The sequence below is a fragment of the Miscanthus floridulus genome, chromosome 14, assembly GCF_019320115.1.
Source record: "Miscanthus floridulus cultivar M001 chromosome 14, ASM1932011v1, whole genome shotgun sequence".
Classification (NCBI taxonomy): domain Eukaryota; kingdom Viridiplantae; phylum Streptophyta; class Magnoliopsida; order Poales; family Poaceae; genus Miscanthus; species Miscanthus floridulus.
Window position 1 is genome coordinate 41,452,488 of NC_089593.1, and position 22,303 is coordinate 41,474,790.

The following is a 22,303-nucleotide window of genomic DNA, read 5'->3' on the forward strand; positions in this document are numbered from 1 at the left end:
TCTTTTACCTATGTTTTTATGAGTACAAAATAATTAACAGAAATCATTTTACTCTTTTTAGAAAGTAGCTAATTTTAGGGTGTTACAATTCTACCCCCTTAAGATGAATCTGGTCCCCGAGATTCGGAGAAGAAGAGCAAAGAAGAGAGGGACACTTCAACTTGAGATCTTCTTCACTTCCTTGAGCAACACCATCTTGACACCTTGTGTTGTATGAGAATTCATCACGTGGCTACTCTTGCAGATTCTTGTTCCATCTTATTCCATGTCCGATTTTGTGGCTTCTCTTAATTCGTTCCAGTGAATCTTGTGATCCATATGTTAAGCTTCCAAAAGATCTTGCTTAGCTTGAATTAGAACTTTGAATTCTATGGTTCATTTTTTTTATATGCATTTGAAACGTTTTACTTTTCAAAAGGAAGACTTTAAATCAAAACCGAACAAAATTTCTTTTTCAACTCCTTTTGAAATAGCTTTCAAAATATGTTTTATGTTTAGAACTCAAGAAAATATTTCAACCATGTTTTGAAACTCTTTTGAATAAATGTTTTTAAGGTTTTGAAATAACCCAACCATTTTCAAATCATTGGAAACTTAGGAAAACATACTAAGCTTTGTTTTTCAAACTCTTTTGAAAACTCAACTTCATAATCAAATCTTAGATAAAGAGCAGACAAATCAACTCAGGTTCTTTTGAAATTTGTTTCAAACAAGGGATTTTCAAGATTTTAGAAAACAAAGGAAACTTTCGACTTCATTTTCAAATCATTTTGAATGAACTCTTTTGGGATTTCTGAAATCAAACCAAATCAATTTCAAAACTACTTTAGAAATGAAGAGAGTAAGTTTTCAATTCCCATTTTCTTTTGAAGTCAAACAAAAGATTTAATCCACATTTTCAAATTCTTTTTGAAATAAGCCTTTTGAGAGATCAAATCAAATCAAATAATTTTCAACCCTTTTCAACCATTTTGGAAGACTTCTTTTAGAAATCCACTTTTGAAATCAACTCAAACCTTTTCTTTTCAAATTTTGTTTTGAAATCAAACTTAATTCTAATTCAAAGCCAAAAGTGCTCTGTTTCCAAATGCAAATTGTTGCAAACTTTTGAACCAAAATTTTCAAACTTTGTAAAATATCTTGAAAGCATTTTGAACACCTTTCAAATAAAATTTGAAATAAGACAACTCAAATTGTTTTTTTTTCAATCGGTCTTTTCCAAACAACCCATTTTAAAAACACTTTAGAGCCATTTTAAAAGTGTTTTAGAATAAAACTTTGAAAAGTAAACGGATACATTTTACTCTTTTTGAAATTTAGTTCAAAGCAAAGTGGGTTTTGAAATCCAAATTTACTTCCAACTTTTTGAAGTTTTAGAAATAAGATACTTTCAAACTTTTTTATGAATATCTGTTTTTTAAACTAAAACCTTGAGTGAAGCAATTCAAATCAAATTGTTTTCTTTTGAATGAGCAAAAGAGTCTTTCAAAATTCAAATCAAAACTTTTGAAATGTCTCAAATATAGTCTTTAGCAACTCTTTTTGAATCTTTTAAACTTTAATACTCTTTTCAAATCAACTCTCATTCTTTGGTGAAATACATTTGAAATTAAGTTTCGAATACCATCTCCTGAAAATGAGAAAACAAACTTAAACCCTTTTTAAACTTAGTTCAAAACAACTTTTGAAGAAGTTTTTTTTTCAAAGTTTTTGAATCAAAAGGTTGTTAATTCATTTTCCAACATCTTTTGAAGATTTCATTTCAAGGAAAGAGCTTTAAATAGAAATCAAAACCAATCCAATTGTTTTCAAGAGTTAATCTCAGTCTTGAGCATTCTTGCAACTCTTTGGATACATCTATATCCTAGGTACATGAAGATCAAACTCCCAACCATAGCTAGCTCGAAGATCAATCTTGACGTGGATTCGAACTCCTTGTAGTTCACCAACTCGCAACACTCTTAGCTTGGCTACCCCCTTAAGAAGAGATGAGATAGGGGCACCAACATCCAATATGTAACTTTCTTAAAGGTGTATTATCATTCTCTGACATCCCAGAGAACTTGTGGACATAGATAAGAATAAGAAAAATTGATCCTTCCTGCAGATAGAAAACAGTAGCGTAGAAAAACAACCATATCTTGAGTTCCGTTTATCCAATAAAGTTGCATCTTAAACCGTAGGAAATCTTATAAAATTCCCCACAACTTTCTTTTAGACCACTCCTTCAGATTCTGCAGTTAACTAGGTTGAAATCTTTGCTAAACAGAAACTATCCTAGATTCCAGACAGTGTAGATGTATCGCCTTGTGATTTCCATATCTCCCAAACCAGAAAAGCTATTAAGGTGGCTCTTATGGGAAAAGAAAGATCTTGAAGTCTACTTTCACCTAGAATTTTTTTTCAGAATTTTTGGTTGCCCAGAGGTTGGAGATATAGGCCATAGAAGACAGACTACTCCGGAAGACCAAAAGGAGGAGACAAGAGAAAAGGAACCCAACTATTTATTTCCTTATCCCTTATACTTTAAACCTTTAATGAAATTGTGAGCATAACCCACAAATTCATTGTACTCATTACAAAGATCCAACTCAACCATGATCATTAGGACAAACCACTCAAACACGAAATACAAGATCATTGCTAATCGTTCCTTCTAGCTACTTGCTAGGCATTCTTAAGGGAAAACTTTCTTATCAGGGCTTTGGTAATTTGAATAGAGGTGAGACTAGAAAGTTTTGCAAGAGATCAAGAACAACAACTCAAGGAGATAAGAAAGTATAGCTCAAAGGGAGCTATCAAGGAGAGGAGACAATAGGACAAGGATTGGAAATATTCAATTCAATGAGTCAAGGAGGTGGAAAAATAGTTTTCTAGTAAAATAGGTTTTTAGAAATGACCAGTGCTAACTAGGCTTGCGTCCTACAGTCAACACTGCTCTGATACCATTCTGTCGCACCTGGTTTTCTGAAGAATACCAAGCACTAGATGAACATGGAATTATTACACCGGATATGGTTACTATTGCTATGCTACTAAATGTTATACCACTTGTTTGGCACAGGTTAGTTGCTAATCTAGAGATGAATAGCTATAATTAACTTGATGACCGAATTATAAAAGGTATAGTTGAATTAATGGCTTTTTATACAAAATGTTGTCGAGCTAGCTGCACTTATAAAGTATTGCATGATCCTTGGTGTCATTTTATTTCTGGTTTATGACGGGTAAGTCTAGCTGAGTACATTCGAGTACTCAGGGTTTATCCCACCATGTTGCAGGTGAAATTCTCGGTCTGAGGAAGATGGTGGCTAACCACTGGTGGGCTCAGTGACTCTATATTTGTTTCTCATCTATATGCTTTTATCAGAGGAGGTCACTTATGCTAGCAATGTATTTAGAACTTATATTAATGTAATCATTTGAAAGCTATGTTGTTTTCCTTTAACCAATTTTGAAACCCAAACTTGTACTATTACTTATGAACCCATTTGTCATATTATTTTCGCTCCAAATCTGTGTATGTGATGGGTATTTGTTTAATCACGCGATCTTGGTTGTGATGTTGATTTACCGAGGTCCTTCGTGACACTCGGCAGACTACCGAGTTTATATAAGTGAAAGTATGTGCGCGTCAATGTGCTAAACGGGGACAGCCGTACTTGATCTTGTACAAATTGGGCGGTTCTATCACAGCCGGCGATGAGGGAGGAGGTGAGGGAAGCCATGGCAGGGGTTGGATGCGGGGGAGCGGAGGAGCAGCCCTAGCCTTGGCCTTGACCCCGTCGGGGAGGCATCCACCTTCTTCAAGCTCGCACCCGTAGAAAAGGCCATGGCAGGCGTTGGAGACGGAGGAGCGGTGGGAGGTAGGGAGTAGCCACATGCCGTCGGAGAGGCTTGCAGGCGCGCACGGGAATAAGAAGCGCGGTAGTTGGGATGCAGGTGAGCTATTGGGGGGCTTGCATCTCCCCCTCTATTTAGGGGGAGTTGGGGTGATATTTGGTGATCACCGATTAATGGGATGGGATGGGGGAGCTGTTGGAGCAAGTTTTTTTTAAGCCAACTCCCCCAAATGGTGGTTGGATTGGAAATAGGAGAGCTGTTAGAGATGCTCTTGGCCTCTAGTTTATTTTAAAAAGAAGAGATAAAAAAGCTCCTTATTATATATTATATTGGACTCAGAGCTAACTCGAAACTCCACCGGACACGATCTTAAATAAAATTGCCAAAAGAAAAGGCTATGAGCATTCCTTCCCAAAAATAGCATTTTATAGCATGGCCTTCTCAATTTGGTTAGGTTTCCACTAACATCTCTGTGTTTGTTCTTTCCTCAGGTCCTGGAGCTTGTCGGGAACGCCGCCGAGGATCCACATCGTCGTACTGGAATATAGATTGTTCAGGTATACAGGGTTACTTTCTTTAATGAGCTGCTCTACTCCTATAAAAATATTAGTTCCTTCTACTGTAATTATGTCTGCACACTATACTGAACAGTTGAGCACCCCTATATGGTATAAGCTTCATTTGCCCAGGCAAAGGTGTATGAGATCAAGACCAGCAACCATTGGATTCCTGTTGCCTCCGTTGTCTTTGGTTACAATATATATGCCTAGCATAATCCAGCCAGCAAATTGAAAAAAAAAATCCACACGTCCTCTGATATACCTCTGCATATAATCTTAAACGATGTCCACATTTCAAGAAGAGAAACTTTTAAGTCGTTTCAATGTCTTACTGATACCACTATTTCTCCATCGTTACTATTGCAGATTATTGAAGCACTCCCACGTTGATCCATCCGAACACCACACCACCTAAGCTTTAGGTATCACATTGCCTTTATAATTGATTATAGTTGTGATCATCATACACAGATCTGAAACAGCATTGCATTGTGTCTTGACCTTATGCTCCGTATTTCCATCTTCAAATTTTCCCCTTTCATTTTCCCACAGATATATTAGATCTATTTAGTATCTGATATCCATTCTCATCTCCTTACCTGGCTATACAAAAATGATGCTTTGCTTACTAGATGATTCTCATCCTATTGGTTCAGATTACAGAGCCAGCTTCTAAGCTTTTTTCAATGACCATATTGATGCATTTTTTATTATTTGTCTCTCATGATGCTCTGAGCCTATGTACTTTATAGAAACATCCTATGAATAAGTTTTTACTAGCTACAGATCACGTGCATTCTCCTTCATCATCATTGTGCAGTTATATTATCAAGCTTCTTGGGTTGCACATGAGAAACAATTTCCTTAACTGAATCTGTGATTGTCAAGCATATCATATCTTAAACATAATTACTATATTACAGCTTGGATTCCTGGAAAATAACACAGTCAGTAGTTTCCGTCTATTGGGTTGCCGAGATTCTCCTTTCGCCATAGTCTTTGGGTTGCCGAGATTCTCCTTTCGCCATTGTCTTTCGCAGTATACAGGCCCAGGGTTTACGATACCGGTAAGAAAAAAATTTCGGTCCCCAGCGATAAATACGAAATTTCGGAAATTTCGGAAATATCGGTTCAAATTTAAATAAATTTAAATTGAGTTTTAAACAAATTTGACATCATTTCACTAGAAAAACTCTATAATCCATCATCCATCATAAATTTATATAACATCGACGAAATAACATAATATATCACAGAAGTAGAGCCGCGGTAATATAGTGTGTTGACGGTGGACGAGCTGCATATACTAGTGCCATCTAATGTGTGAGTGAGAAAATTAAATAAATTTGAAGAAATTTAGGGCTTTGATAAGACTAGATGATATGGAGGATCATTTTAGCGTGGTTTGGTGTAATTTTAGAGTGAAAGATGAATTTAACCGAAAATTTTTGACCGATACAAAAAAAATTCGGACCTCAGCGAAAAAGGTGATATTTCGGAAATTTCGGCGATATTTCGCCGAAATTGTAAACCCTGTACAGGCCGCAGCCACCGGCGGAGCCGTTGGTTCGCTTTCTAACTTGGTAATAATTTTTCCGTCCACGATTTCTTCATAATATTTTCCACACCGTTTATCAATAGAAGACTATTTCTTAGTACCTACAACTTTTTGTGTGTGTTTTTTCACACCTTTCGCATAATGACAGAGAACTGATTCATGAACCTTTTGATAAATAGATATGCAATATTAATTTTTCCCTCCCATTCCCTTTACTCTATGATAGCACTGTTAACATTCTTTGTTTGCGCCCTCTGCAATTCTGTTGCCCTCCATGATCAATAGCATTACACCCATATGTTATCAGCTAATAATCCGCATCCCATTCACCACAAAAAACTTTCATCAATACAACACTCTGTTTTTTAACCTCCTTTAATTTTACGATCAGGTATAGATATGTACACAGGGACCAATTACTTCAAGGGCAAACTAAAGCAGATTCACACTGTTTTTTGCTGACCACATATGCAGGATTAGTATCTTCCCATCATCACCAGTTGTCCATTGTACCACAAATACTTCTTACTTTCGTAGTCATAATATTCTGCACGTAGAAAATATGTCATTATTTGATATCTGTTTATACACGGTTACACATACCTTTACTGATGTGTACCCTTACATAACTCATATGCGTTCACTTCTTCGATACTTTTTTGGTCTTCAACAAGTATTACTTATTGTATCCCTTCCTGCAGGACAACTAAGTATGTTATGTTCCAATCATAATTGGCTGGCACATACCGCCTTTGCCACTAGATCTATTGTGTATATTGTCAGCTTGCTGCCACGCGGGGTTACCCGCTAGTTACTACAAAACTTGGTTACCACTTCAGGTCAACTCTTCCATCTGTTGTGGTCTATAGCGATGACTCTATTTTCGTGAGAACTATCGAGAATTAGAGATGACCTATATTAACCAAATGTGATCTTGGTATGTGTGTTATATGATCTCACGAGTAGCTAGCCTTGGGGTCCTTGCACACTCTTAAAACTTTTGAGCAAGCCGAGTAACAATGTATACTAATTTCTAAGGTTGGCAAGTGGAAATGTTGTTAAAGCATAGACTTATGAGTCACGAGATCTATCATTTTCCCATTAATTATGGTGTTTACAGATTGCCCAGGTGCCCAAAATAATAATCAAGTTCAATTCCTTGTTTTAATCTTTCTGGAGCTTTTTCACTGCTTTTCTCCACCAATCTGCAAAAGACAATTCATGACGACCTTAACCCAACCATGAAAGCCCAAAGATGCAAGAACCACTTTGGCCCTGTTCGCTTGTCTTTTCAGCCGTACTTTTTCAGCGAAGGAACCGTGTTTTTCTTTTACAACAAATGAACGAACAATACTTTTCAGCCGTACTTTTCAGCTTGTGTTTAAATGCCAAAATGGAAAAAAAAAAGATCCATCTATATAATGATTGAATGTAGGCGGAGACGGCGGAGTTAAACATATGCTCAGTGGATACCAGCTTTGGTTATCAAGATAGATAGGAGTATATACATAAATTATATATTATCTGAACTGAAGAATTTCATATTCCAAGGGTCGGTCAAGTCAAATGTTACGTTGTTGCGTGCCAAGTTAAACTGAATATACATACTACGAGAAGGAAATCCTTTTACATGTAATCATTTCAATAAACTTCCCGATAAATACGTTGTTGATTTGCATCTGACTACGATCATAGCATTCGTATATGCATCGATCACGAGGCAAGAACGACGTACGTCTCGGCATGGTTGGTTCAGTGCGTATCTCATCTGTTCTAATAAACCTCTAAAACTAACAGTTTAACATAAATTGGCAATTATGACGAGAAGAATGGCGCAGATTTCGGATTCGAACGCCACCTCAACACGTGTTGTGACCGTGCTTGGGGCTGCTCCACTCTAGCAAATTATGCTTCACCAACTCCACCATGGAGCAACTCCACGGAAAAACCTGTGGTTTTTAGAGTACCTCTTTAGTTGCTCCACATGATCAAGAGGAAGGACGTCTTTGGACATTCTCGTGGTTAGGGTGTGCTCTAACTTAGGCTAGGGTCCCAAGGTTGATTTGTCTGGCCTAAGGCGACATCGCAACACCTGGCAAAACATCAGCATCATGTTGTGATTTGGAGCCCTTGCTGAAGTGATATTGATATGTGACCAGATCCATTGGAAAGTTTATCGAACAAGATTTTCATCAAGCTAACTGCTCATGGATACCTCAATCATACTCTAGATGAATGAGTTATGGCCTTCCTAATAAAACATTATGCGGTTGTTGACTCGACAACCCAATGTTGGGTTTCGATAAACTTACACTTTAAGATCGGCCTTGTGCATTGTGTATCCACACCCATCTGTTGCAGAGGCCATAGAAAATTTCTTTCCTAAGTTTACATAATCATCACTGTCCCTAAACACATAGAAATAACAAAATTATGTAGTAACAAATTCTTATTTATATTGTTACGAAAATATATATAACAAGCTCACCTTGTTTCTAACATTCGTGGACGTATCCAAACGTTGTATGTCCTCATCACAAGATATGTCCAACTTACACACCTAGGATCTGGGCGTGCAAAATATCCCACTCTCGTCTCCATCGTCCTCAACTTCAACAACTATACGCATTGGCACAGCTAACTCCTCGTGCTCAGTGAGTACTCCCTCCAGACTCCAGAGCCATGTCCTCAATGATAATGCTACCCCAGACTATCCAGATTATACAAGCATGGACTATGTGGTCCTATTGTGGCTCTTTTTTTATAGACACTCAAAAGAGTGTCTCATATCTTATATATATCTCAAACCTTTTTAAAACGGATAACTCCAAAGAGATGTCCCACGGGACCACCAACACCATTAGCACTAAGTTAGCATTTTCAAAAAAAAAATCAAAGGTTTTGTCTTGCTTCCTCACTATGCCACTCGATCTAACACATATGGATTGTTAGTCCTCATTTCAATCTAATCTAATCTATATGATTATTAAGAGAGGTATCTAATTCATGCAATACCCTAGTGAGAATTTGGAAACTAATCTCCCAATGGTGGCACAAGCGGAAGGTGCAGAAGGACCAATGATCTAATGAGTTAGCCTATGGCTTTAGATATCATGTGCAAAAAGATTAGAACAGCTTAGATTGCCGCTGGGATGTTGCTATGTTCAATATGTAGAGCAAATTGATATACAGTAATGCTATGATTAGGGCGTTCGGTCGCCGGACGCGCTACGTGGCTTCACGTCGTCCACAAATTCACAAATATCTAATACTCCCACGCTGCTGTTGTCGGTCCTTACCGATCAAATCCAACCGCCAATTAAGACAAAAAAGAGGAGAAATAAGCAATCTTAAACATATATGCATTTACTACTAAACAAGTTCTACATGTATTTGGAGAACAATATTTTGCAGGTCATAGACACAAATACATAGAATAATTCACCGAAAGACGCTTTTCGACGCTGATTTGTGCAAAGGAACAAGGGAGACGCCCATCAAATCAACTCAACCAGGGCAAAACCCCATGGAGCAGCGACCTATGTCTAGCCCAAGGCCTGCCACGCGAAGGCGGTGACGAGGCGGCTCAGTCAGGGGGCAGCCGACCCCTAGGGGCGGGCAACCCCCTACCGGCGCTGCTCAGCCACCCCTCGCTCTGGCGGTGGCATGCCACCATGCTAAGGCGGTGCAGCCCAGAGTTTCATGCCAAGAATAGACGAAGCATCGCCTAGGCTCCTGTATAAATAGAGTTGTTCCCCCTCTCTCAACACACTTTACTTGAGCAATACCTTACTCTTTTAAGTTCTCTTTTACCTTTTAGTTGTTGTATTAGAGCAAGGCAAAGCTACCTTGGAGAGCTTGGCTCCTTGGAAGAAGTGACTCTTGGGTATGAATAGAAATATGAGTTCTTCCAAAGTTATGCTCTGATCTTACATTTATAGTCATACTTATGAATAGAGTATAGTTATTGTGTTATAATCTTGATATATGAACTAGTCTATAGCTTATGTGTCATGAGAATAGCACACTTAACTTTATGCTTAAACACTCATATAACTTATATAATTAGAATTAGAGCAAAGTTGATGTGGCGGTTCATCATGCCATCAAGTGTGCCCAAGTCCTTTACCTATCGATCAGTAGGTTCGGGACCCACGGGGATTTGGATAGTTTCTGTATACGCAAGCGTGGTGCTTGGGTATGGAGAGACAGGTAAATGCATTGTCCCTTTCCACGGTTGAGGGGTAGGCGGCAGGTGGTGACAGCCCTATTCGTCCTTTGTAATCCCTCACGTTCGATTGGGCTGTAGGAGTCTAAGTTATCAGTTATCACATGAGGTTGCTTGCAGACCAGTACTCGGTAGCCTCCCGACCTGCTTCACACTTAGCCCTAAGACTAATTATGTAACTTGTATGTTCATTAACTAACATTTGTATGACTATAGTAGACCAATGCATGCTCGACTTAGGATTATTCTTTTATTCTTTCTTCTCTATTTTATCCTTTGAGGAATGCCAAGTGTGTGTCCACTATCTTGAAATCACCGTTTTTACCCCTGCTGTAAACATTGGTGTACTTGCAAGCATTATTATTCAAGTTCATATCCATACTAGACTCTTAATCAAATGCCTTCCTTTGGGAAAAAAAATAAATAACGATACCCTAAATACTTCCGGGTGAAATGCTACAATGATAGCTCCGTGCGCTTGCGGATAAATATCTAAAATTGTAAAAGAACTATCAAGGCTATTACTTAGTGGTATTGCTAATCATTAGTGATGACGCTAAGAAATACCGACAAGCACTTCTGGTGCAGTTGCTGGGGATACAAACCTAGTAGCTACGCTAAGAAGTGTCAACAAGCATTTCTAACGCCGTTGTCGGGGATGGATTCTATCTAAGAAATGCCAACAAGCATTTCTGGCGCCGTTGCCGGGGAAGGCATATTAATTAAAGAATCTAGTAGGACATGTTCATGATAATGTGCATGTAAGGTAGCTATTGTTTATGCAGGCTAACTTTGCTTGTTTTCTTCTATTGTGGATGAAAACAGGATAGTGTATGTCGGTTACAAACTGCCGGAAAACTACATCGAAAATCCGGACGCACTCCTAAAAAAGAAATGGTCTCGTGTCGCTTCTTCTACTACTGTTCAGTCAAACTAGTCACCCCAGCACCATCCGCTACTCCAATCATGGCCAAGACCCTCCGTGACTACTCCACCCCCGCTGTCAATGTTGGGGATGAGAAATTTAATCTCCGCGTCGGCCTCATCACGATGGTGCAGGCAACCCAATTCCATGGTTTGCCAACCGAGGACGCTAACGCGCATCTCCAACACTTCCTCGAGTTGTGTGACATGATCGTCATCAAGGACGTCACACCTGAGAGCATATGGCTCCACTTGTTTCCCTTCTCCCTCTCAGGGAAAGCGAAGCAGTTGTTTTACAAGGAAAAGGAAGCCGTCAAGATATGGGACAAATGTTCCGTAGTGTTCCTTGCCAAATTCTTTTCCATGGGCAAAACCAATGCCCTGAGAGGATGAATTTTGAACTTCCAGCAAAGTTCCATGGAGACCATTCCCGAGGCGTGGGAGAGGCTGCAGGACTACATCCAAGCATGCCCACACCACGGGATTGAAAACTGGTTAGTGCTCCAAAAATTTTATGATGGATTAACACCCATGTCTAAGGGCCACCTCGACGCTGCTGCTGGAGGCGCCTTCCTTTCCCTCACCATTGATGGAGCCACGGCTCTCATCAATAAAATGTGTCAAATCAAAGCTGGGGGAGGAAAGGAAAACCCAAAAATGAATGCATACCGTGAAGGAGAAGGATATGCTTTCCGTAAAAATAGATCTTTTGATGAAAAGACTCGAGGAACGGGCCCAAGAGAAAGATGCCATGATGGGCATCGTCCAGGCCATGGACTCACACATAACGTGTGAGGTCTGTGGAAACATTGGCCATTCGGGGAATGATTGCCCCAAAACCCATGAAGAAGTTACCTTCATTAACAATGGGTTTCGCCAACCATCAGGTAATAACGGGTGGAATAACCAATCCCGCCAGCAAGGTAATTCGAACTACAACTCCAATTACAATTTGAATCAACCTTCGTTAAAAGACTTGGTATTTGGCCAAGCCAAAATAAATGAAAGTCCAACTAAAAAGCTTACAACCAATGATAAAATTCTTAAAAATATAAATTCTCAAATCGAAGGTTTAACTTCTACTGTTAAAAACTAATTGAGCTTTAATAAAATGATAGAAACACAACTAGCTCAAATAGCTGCCGCAATTCCTACTAATAGCAATGGAAAAATCCCTGCTCAATCTGAAAATTCTCGTGAAAATGTAAAAGCGGTGACCACGAGGGGTGGTAAGACCACTCGTGATCCACCAAACCCTAACCAGTTTGCAGGAAAGGCAAAAGAGTGTCAGGAGGCCGAACCTTCGACAAAAGATAAATAAAAAGAACAAGAAGAGGAGACGACACCAAAGGACTTCGTCGACACCAGCTACCTACCGTTTCCCACAAGGAACAACAAGTAGGCCATGGATGAGCAATTCGCTCGTTTTGTTGAGATGATCAAGAAGATACATGTAAGCGTCCCCCTAATGGACGTCTTGCATGTACCTTCCTATGCCAAGTACATCAAGGACATCATCAACAATAAGTGACCACTGCCATCCATGGAGGTCATCAAGCTGACAAAAGAGTGTAGCGCTGCTATACTCGACTTTCTTGAAAAGAAAAAGGATCCTGGGTGCCCCACAATCTCATGTTCCATCGGGATCTAGTACTTCGACCAAGCCTTGTGTGACCTTGGGGCTAGCGTAAGCGTTATGCCCAAGGCCATCTTTGATAAGTTGAATCTCATGCAATTGATGCCAACAACAATGATGCTTCAGCTGGCTGATTCAACAGTCCGCTACCCGGCAGGGATAGCCGAAGATATTCCGGTGAAAATCCAGGATTGCTACATCCATGTCGACTTTGTGGTTCTTGACACGAAGGTCACAAAAATCAATCCTCATCCTTGGGTGACCCTTCTTAAGCACTGCAGGAGCTCAAATTGATGTTGGAGCTAGAGAAATCCGCTTCAATGTCCATGGCAACAAAGAAAAATTCGCCTTCAGGCCCAGGAAGGAGCAATGCTCCATGATTTGTATCAAGTACGAGCCGAACCCACAAGGCCTAAGGGAGGCCCATATCCAACCTCAAATGGTGGATAGGCCTATGAAAAAGAACAAAGAAATCAAAAAGAAGCCAGAGCAGAAAAAAAAGTTAAACAAATGACAAAAGAGAAGATCCCAAAAGCAGTTCCCACACCACCAAAGTAGAATAAACCAGTGTGGAAACCAAAAGAAGAAGCTACAAAGTCCACCATCACACCACCTAGAACAAACAAGATGGTGTGGAGGCCAAAGAAAGAGCATCCCTCCGCATCCAATTCTCTGGGATCGGACGCTCCATCAACAAGCAAGAAATGAATGGACAAAAGTCCTACTCACTGGACCTAAAAAGGTGAGTCCTTGCCAAAGGTAAATTGGTAGCTATCTTTTACAATTATGCAAGAGACTTAGAATTCCTAGTTAATGCATTAATAATATCAAAAACTTATAAAGATTTGCCATTGAATTATTTATGTTGCCAAAGCATAATTATCTTACAATGTTTACACAAAGCATGTTTTGGTTTGAAGTATGGTTACTTTCATAGGCTTCCTAAATTAAGCGTGGAGCTTAGGTTATTTAGCCTACCTTGATTAGATATTTAATCATTGAACCAAAACTGCGGAGTGTAGACAATGGTTGAAATAAACAACATAAATTTTAGCAAACCAAAGTTTACCTTTCGTCTCCATCAAATAAAATTTAGTTATCGTCTGACGATCTACATGAAGTATGCTTTGGCACAGGGTATGGTCTCTGGTCGACCATGCTTTTGTAGACTTTTTAAATTAAGCAAGGTGCTTAGGTTAATCAGTCTATCGTGATCAAGATGTTAGCTCGATCATTGTGCCAAAACCACTAAATATAAATGTTGGTTGATATACTAAATAAAAATAAATAAATCACCTCGGAGTCATCACTAAGCATACGATCTTGGACCCTAGGTGACAAGCTAGGCTTGGGGGAGGACCCCCGCAGAGGTAAGTACTATCTTTTATTTTCTGCATTTTAATTTTCGCATTATTTATTTATTAGCATTTAAAAAATAAATATAAATATAAAATCCAAAAAATGAAATATGATAAAAATAACGAAAATATTTATTCCACTCCCATATGTGATTTAAGAATGTTTAGTTTCTCCTTTGTTGAAATAATGAATAGTTGCTTTGTCTATAATTCATCTATGCCTAGGCTATAACTTAGTATTCCCCAAGATTTAAGTTTGTTGGCCAAAATGTCTCATCCTAAAACTTGAAACTTGTGGGTTGCAAAAGCATGATCCTTTTCTAAGTTGTTGCAAGTTATGATATGGTAAATAGAATACGCTATGACTTTATTCTAAGAGAAACTTGACATCCGAAGTTTTTATTTTAAAAATGCCAAAATCAAAAGTTCCTCAATGATTATGCATTCCTACCACGGCCATATGACATGATTCAATTCTAAACCTTAGTCAGATGCTACTTATATTCACATTGAGTTTTGCCAAATTGTTGTGACCCTTGTTGAGATTTTAGTCATGCACCCATGATCAAGATTCACGTATTGATGAGGACATGACACCCATGCATATGACCATGTTTGGCACATGGTATGGAGGGGTAGGAGGCCAGCAAGGGTGTCTAAGTCAAGAAGGAGGTCCGAGGCTAATTCAGTTCGAGTCCCCGAGGTGGACGCCCAAAGCAACTCAAGTTTGAGTCTATCTCGGCCTCCAGGATCAGTCTGCCTTAAACTAGTTACCCAGGACGCATCCTAACTCCGTTTTCGATGATCCACATATGGATGGAAAGCTAATTGGATAAGTAAGCCAACCCAATTGGTTTCACATCAAAAACCCTTCAGAATCAACAGGAATCATCGAAACAAGTTAGCGTCCAGAATCTGTCAGGGTGCTGCGACACCGTCTTTGGGTCCATTGGACTGTGTATCGTGTTTGGGCCCATTAGGGGGCGCGTACAGGGGGCGTGATGCCCAAGACTCTATAAATACCAGCCGTCGCTGTCCTTAGGGTTTGGGTTTTGTTTAGTTCTTGATTTCCTCGTGAAACAGACGTCGTTTTGCTGCAACTGTCGTCGCCAAGGCCGCTTGCTGTGAACCAGGGCCCCAGTTCTTGATCTTGTTCGCCTGTGGCGATTAGTCCTTTCGAATAAAGACTTGAACTCTTTCTTGTTATCATAAGCCTCATATTTATTTGCAATTTTAGATTGCGTTCATCCCGTTCTTGCTTGTGTTCTCGATTCGCTTGCAGGAAAGCCTTTTTGGCGAGGTCAATCGCGTTCGCGTGGTTGATAACCAATGGAGCAGTGGTGTAATGGTTGCGGGGGTCCGAATCAGCCTTGGTTCGAAGCCTAGATCGTGAACGTCGAGTCTCCACCAATCGACGCTATCATACCTTTCAGAAGATCGGGCCTAGTCTACATCACGTACACCCACAAATAAAATGCTGGCTCTTACACTAAGAGTTATGCAAAAACATGGTTTTCGTCCACCTAAAATAATAACTTCATTTATTTATCATGAGTCTTTCTCTCCAAAGTTTTAATATGCCAAAAAGAAGTATGAGGCTATGCTAAAAAAAGAGAGAGACACATGAAGCTCTCAAAATAGCAAAAGAAAAGAAGAAGAAAAATGGAACACATGAAGGTTCCAAAGTTATGGAAAAAAGAGAGATAGCCCATACTTCCAAGGCAATTATCAAAAAAAGAGAAAGTCATGATCAAAAGGAGTACCAAAAAAAATATTAGGATTAGGGAAATGTTCCACACACTTGCATATCTTAATCAAAGTGTATGACTTGCATCTCCTTGGATCCGGTTTTTAACTTAGCAATATATGTGATGTAAGTATGCCTCTCATTCATACCTACCTAAAACTCCACTCAAAGCCTTTTAGATAGGATAAAGAGAAGGCAAAACAATCAAATGCCTTGGTGAGGATCATACACATTGAGCAATTGAGTGAATCATTCGAGGAACTTACATTTCATTTTTCAAAATTCATAAAACCTCCGGATAGAAGGTTGATCAAAGAATGAATGATTGGTAATTCTGTTAAAACTGTTCTATCTTGCAACCACCTAAGACTTAAAAAAGCAATAAGCCCCACATGGATTAAGTTAAAAGGGTGGATAGAATGCCAAACTTATTTAAATTGAGTAAGAATACTTTGTTATAGGCATGGCACTTGTGAACTATATCCAGCATAGTTGCAACTCCAGATCAACAACCAATAACTTACCTATTTGCTCGGGGTGAGCAAAGGTTAAGCTTGGGGGAGCTTGTTGGCGGTCCTACCGATCAAATCCGACCGCCAATTAAGACACAAAAAGAGGAGAATAAGCAATCTTAAACAAATATGCATTTACTACTAACCAAGTTCCATATGTATTTGGAGAACATTATTTTGCAGGTCACAACACACAAATACATAGAATAATTCACCGAAAGGCGCTTTCCGACGCTGATTTGTGCAAAGGAACAAGGGAGACGCCCATCAAATCAACTCAACCAGGGCAAAACCCCACGGAGCAGTGACCCATGTCTAGCCCAAGGCCTGCCATGCAAAGGCGGTGGTGAGGCGGCTCAATCAGGGGGCAGCCGACCCCTAGGGGAGGACAACTCCCTGTCGGCGCTGCTCAGCCACCCCTCGCTCTGGCGCTGGCATACCACCATGCTAAGGAGGTGCAGCCCAGAGTTTTTGTGCCAAGACTAGACGAAGCATCGCCTAGGCTCCTATATAAATAGAGTTGTACCCCCCCCCTCTCTCAACACACTTTACTTGAGCAATACCTCACTCTTTCAAGTTCTCTTTTACCTTTTAGTAGTTGTATTAAAGCAAGGCAAAGCTACCTTGGAGAGCTTGGCTCCTTGGAAGAAGTGACTCTTGTGTATGAATAGAAATATGAGTTCTTCCAAAGTTATGCTCTCATCATACATTTATAGTCATACTTATGAATAGAGTATAGTTATTGTGTTATAATCTTGATATATGAACTAGTCTATAGCTTATGTGTCATCAGAATAGCACACTTAACTTTATGCTTAAACACTTATATAACTTATATAATCGGAATTAGAGCAAAGTTGAGGTGGCGGTTCATCGTGCCATCAGGTGTGCCAAAGTCCTTTACCTATCGATCCGTAGGGTCAGGGACCCGGGGTGATTTGGATAGTTTCTGTATACGCAAGTGTGGTGCTTGGGTATGGAGAGATAGGTAAATGCATTGTCCCTTTCCATGGTTGAGGGGTAGGCAGCAGGTGGTGACAGCCCAGTCTGTCCCTTGTAATCCCTCATGTTCGACTAGGCTGTAGGAGTCTAAATTGTCACATTAGGTTGCTGGCAGACCAGTACTCGGTGACCCACCGACCTGCTTCACACTTAGCCCTAAGACTAATTATGTAACTTGTATGATCATTAACTAACATTTGTATGACTATAGTAGACCAATGCCTGCTCGACTTAGGATTATTCTTTTAATCTTTCTTTTCTATTTTATCCTTTGAGAAATGCCAAGTGTGTGTCCACTATCTTGAAATCACCATTTTTACCCCTGCTATAAACATTGGTGTACTTGCAAGCATTATTATTCAAGTTCACATCCATACTAGACTCTTAATCAAATGCCTTCCTTTGGGAAAATAGAAATAACGATACCCTAAATACTTTCGGGTGAAATGCTACAATGATAGCTCCGTACGCTTGCGGATAAATATCTAAAATTGTAGAGGAACTATCAAGGCTATTACTTAGTTGCATTGCTAATCATTAGTGATGACGCTAAGAAATACCGACAAGCGCTTCTGGTGCAGTTGCTGGGAATACAAACCTAGTAGCTACGCTAAGAAGTGTCAACAAGCATTTCTGACGCCGTTGCCCGGGTTGGATTCTATCTCCATACTTGGTGATTGCGCTAAGAAATGCCAACAAGCATTTCTGACGATGTTGCCGGGGAAGGCATATTAATTAAAGAATCTAGTAGGACATGTTCATGATAATATGCATGTAAGGTAGCCATTGTTTATGCAGGCAGGCTAACTTTGCTTGTTTTCTCCTGTTGTGGATGAAAACAGGACAGTGTATGCCGGTTACAAACTACTGGAAAACTACATTGAAAATCCAGAGGCACTCTTAAAAAAGAAATGGTCTCGTGTCGCTTCTTCTGCTACTCTTCCGATAGTCGAACCAGTCACCTCCGCACCATCCACTACTCCAATCATGGCCAAGACCCTACGTGACTACTCCACCCCCGCTGTTGCCAACGTGATCGTTGGGCCTGCTATTAACGTTGCGGATGATAACTTTAAGCTCCGCGTTGGCCTCATCACAATGGTGCAGGCAAACCAATTCCTTGGTTTGCCAAGCGAGGACGCGAACACGCATCTCCAACACTTCCTCGAGTTGTGTGACATGATCGTCATCAAGGACGTCACACCTAAGAGCATCAAGCTCCACTTGTTTCCCTTCTCCCTCTCGGGGAAGGCGAAGCAGTGGTTTTACAAGGAAAAAGAAGCTGTCAAGACGTGGGACAAATGTTCCGCAGCGTTCCTTGCCAAATTCTTTCCCATGGGCAAAACCAATGCCCTGAGAGGATGAATTTTGAACTTCTAGCAAAGTTCCATGGAGACCATTCCTAAGGCGTGGGAGAGGCTGCAGGACTACATCCAAGCATGCCTGCACCACGAGATTGAAAACTGGTTAGTGCTCCAAAATTTTTATGATGAATTAATACCCATGTCTAAGGGCCACCTCGACGCTGCTACTGGAGGCGCCTTTGTTTCCCTCACCATTGATGGAGCCACGACTCTCATCAATAACATGTGTCAAATCAAAGCTGGGGGAGGAAAGGAAAACCCAAAAAGGAATGCATACCATGAAGGAGACGGATATGCTTTCCGTAAAAATAGATCTTTTGATGAAAAGACACGAGGAACGAGCCCAAGAGAAAGATGCCATGATGGGCACCGTCCATGCCGTAGACTCACACATAACGTGTGAGGTCTGTGGAAACGTTGCCCATTCGGGGAATGATTGCCCCGAAACCCATGAAGAAGGTGCCTTCATCAACAATGGGTTTCACCAACCATTAGGTAATAACGGGTGGAATAACCAATCCCGCCGGCAAGGTAATTCGAACTACAACTCCAATTAAAATTCGAATCAACCTTCTTTATAAGACTTGGTATTTGGCCAAGCCAAAATAAATGAAAGTCTAACTAAAAAGCTTACAACCAATGATAAAATTCTTGAAAATATAAATTCTCAAATCGAAGGTTTAACTTCTACTATTAAAAACTAATTGAGCTTTAATAAAATGATAGAAACACAACTAGCTCAAATAGCTGCCGCAATTCCTATTGATAGTAATGGAAAAAACCCTGCTCAATCTGAATATTCTCGTGAAAATGTAAAAGCGGTGACCACGAGGGGTGGTAAGACCACTCGTGATCCACCAAACCCTAACCAGTTTGCAGGAAAGGCAAAAGAGTGTCAAGAGGCTGAACCTTCGACAAAAGAAAAAGAAGAGGAGACGATACCAAAGGACTTCGTCGACACCAGCTACTTGTCGTTTCCCATAAGGAACCACAAGTAGGCCATGGACGAGCAATTCGCTCGTTTTGTTGAGATGATCAAGAAGATACATGTAAGTGTCCCCCTAATGGACGTCTTGCATGTACCTTCCTACACCAAGTACATCAAGGACATCATCAACAACAAGCGACCACTACCATCCACAGTGGTCGTCAAGCTAACAAAAGAGTGTAGCGCTGCTATACTCGACTTTCCTAAAAAGAAAAAGGATCTTGGATCCCCACAATCTCATGTTCCATCGAGATCCAGTACTTCGATCAAACCTTGTGCGACCTTGGGGCTAGCATAAGCGTTATGCCCAAGTCCATCTTCGATAAGCTAAACCTCATGCAATTCATGCCAACATCAATGATGCTTTAGCTGGTTGATTCAATAGTCCGCTAAGAAATGCCAACAGTTGCCTCCAAAAAAATCCCCTACTCTGCAAGCTGCTAGCCGCAACCCACACGCACATTCCGCTCTCCTCCTCCATGGCCGCACCCCAGCCTTCAATCGAGGTTCAGACCCTGGGGACTCACCGTGGCCCACCGCCACTCTCCTCTCCTCCTCCATGGCCACACCCTAGCCTTCATTCACCTCCGCGCCTCCTACTCCTCCTCACCGCCATGACCTTCATCCTGCTCCACCCGCCCCTCACCATCGTGACCGCAGCGTCCGCTGCCACACAGCCGCCCTCCAAGCTCCCCAAGCCCATGGTGTTGCAAATATCCTCAGATGGCTTCTGCTTCGGGTACCAGTACAAGGTCCCTGTCTCGCACATCTGTCGCCTCATCGCCGGTGCCGGTGTCCTCCTCATCACCTCCTCCTGCGGCTAGAGATGGCAAGGCGTCATGGCCATGCCGTACTTCGTGGCCGCCTCGAGGCTTGCCAGACATGGTGGTCGCCGTTCACTAGTGTCGCGCCAGACATGTTGCAAGCGTATGTTTCAAGTGTTTCAGAGCTTTCATATGCATGTTGCAAGTATTTTATGTGGATGTTGCAAAAGTAGATCGGGATGTTGCAAAAGTAGATCGGGATGTTGCATATGTTGCAATGGCTATACACGTATGTTGGAAGCGTCTGTTCCAAATGTTTCATCTATTTCTTCAGACGTATGTTGCAAATGTGTTATTTGGATGTTGTATATGTTTCACACATATGTTGCAAGTGTTTTATCTGAATGTTGCACATGCTTTTGCAATGGCTTTTTAAGTGTTTTTGCAAGTGTTTCAAAAACATATTTCAAGTATTTCATTTGCCTTCAAATGTGTGTTGCAAATGTTTCATCCGCTTATTTTAAAAGTAGATCGGGCGTTGCTGTTGGGGACCCACCTGCCGCAGCAAGCGCCCGGACGGGGAAGTAGAGGGGGCGCGAGCGATCTCTGTGTGGGGTCAGGAAGCGCGGATGACGTTCGGACGAGCGCGGGCCCCCACGTGGGCATGCAAAACGGAGTGCAGGCGTGTGCGTCCAGATGTCCAGGCACTAGCACTGCCGATTGATATATGTCCTAGTAGGACTCTATAATAAGACTAGACCTGAGCATACTATATCTAACATTATATCTTTATTTCTAAACTATCTTGAACATTGATAACTGTGATAAGTACAACTACTCAAGCCCTAGTCTATCGCTTCCTCACGGTCTTTGTTCTCTCTCTATTCTCAATGGAGTTTTATGATAAGTTATCAAGACTGCCATATCAGTTTTTATGTTGGAAACTGTGACAATGAAACTCTATGAAACTGTCTCTTCATAATCAACTTGTCAACTCAGTAAATTTGCTAATGTGTCACAACATTAAATGGGAATAAAACTCCTTTGAAACTCTATTGATACTGGCCCAAAAAACTAAAGATGATAATCCAGTTCCTTTCTAAATTACAAGAGGTTTTGTCTTTTCTATATATATTGTTTTTACTATATATCTAGATATACTATTATTTAAATGCATAGCAAAAGCTACGTATCTAGAAACAAACAAAATATCTTATAATTTAAAATGGATGAATTATTTCTTAGAAGAGTTCAACTGCCACGTGGACGCTATTTGTTGACTAGTTTGCGGCTAATGCTAGATGACCGGGAAGAAAGACTTCGTGTCTAAGCTATCTAGTATATCACATTAGATATTTTTTCAACAGTGGCTAGTAATATAGAAATGTATAACGTTTATTACCATTAATTATAAGTAGAAATGTGAAATCATATGGCATGAACAATGTTGTAAACTTATAATAAGTTGAGCTGTGAAATTATGGGGATGTTTGGGACTGCTCTGTTCCACGTTTTGCAGCTCCGCTCCATATTTTTTTAGCCAAACAGTTTCAGCTCCACGCGCTCTATTCAAGAAAAAAGGGTGAAGTTGTGAGAGTAGCTAAAGAGGTGCTTCACAAACTCTATTTTTTTTATGGAGCTACTCCATGATGGAGTTTGTGGAGCAGTTCCAAACACTCCCAATATATCTAGTGGGGCAGGTGCATATTTGACTGCCACGAATTGGTGTTCCGACAAATAAATAAAATTCTAACCTCCACTAAATCAAAAGTTCAGTGCAGCTGTTGATTTTCCATTAAGCAATACAGGTTATTATGTA

At 40.4% G+C, this 22,303-nt stretch overlaps 2 protein-coding genes across 2 annotated transcripts; both read left to right on the forward strand.

Moving 5' to 3' along the window:
• The first annotated feature begins 11,155 nt into the window (after window positions 1-11,155).
• On the forward strand, window positions 11,156-11,506 carry LOC136503386 (uncharacterized). The gene has a single exon (XM_066498479.1). It carries the CDS (start codon window positions 11,156-11,158, stop codon window positions 11,504-11,506), a length of 351 nt encoding a protein of 116 aa, XP_066354576.1.
• A 6,849-nt stretch (window positions 11,507-18,355) lies between these two features.
• On the forward strand, window positions 18,356-18,733 carry LOC136503388 (uncharacterized). Its single transcript, XM_066498480.1, has one exon. The coding sequence runs from the start codon at window positions 18,356-18,358 to the stop codon at window positions 18,731-18,733; it is 378 nt and encodes a 125-aa protein (XP_066354577.1).
• The last annotated feature ends 3,570 nt before the right edge of the window (window positions 18,734-22,303 follow it).

What these genes read in the sequence shown, in the direction of transcription:
- LOC136503386 (XM_066498479.1), top strand. Translation starts at nt 11,156, where the DNA reads ATGGCCAAGACCCTCCGTGACTACTCCACCCCCGCTGTCAATGTTGGG.
- LOC136503388 (XM_066498480.1), top strand. Translation starts at nt 18,356, where the DNA reads ATGGCCAAGACCCTACGTGACTACTCCACCCCCGCTGTTGCCAACGTG.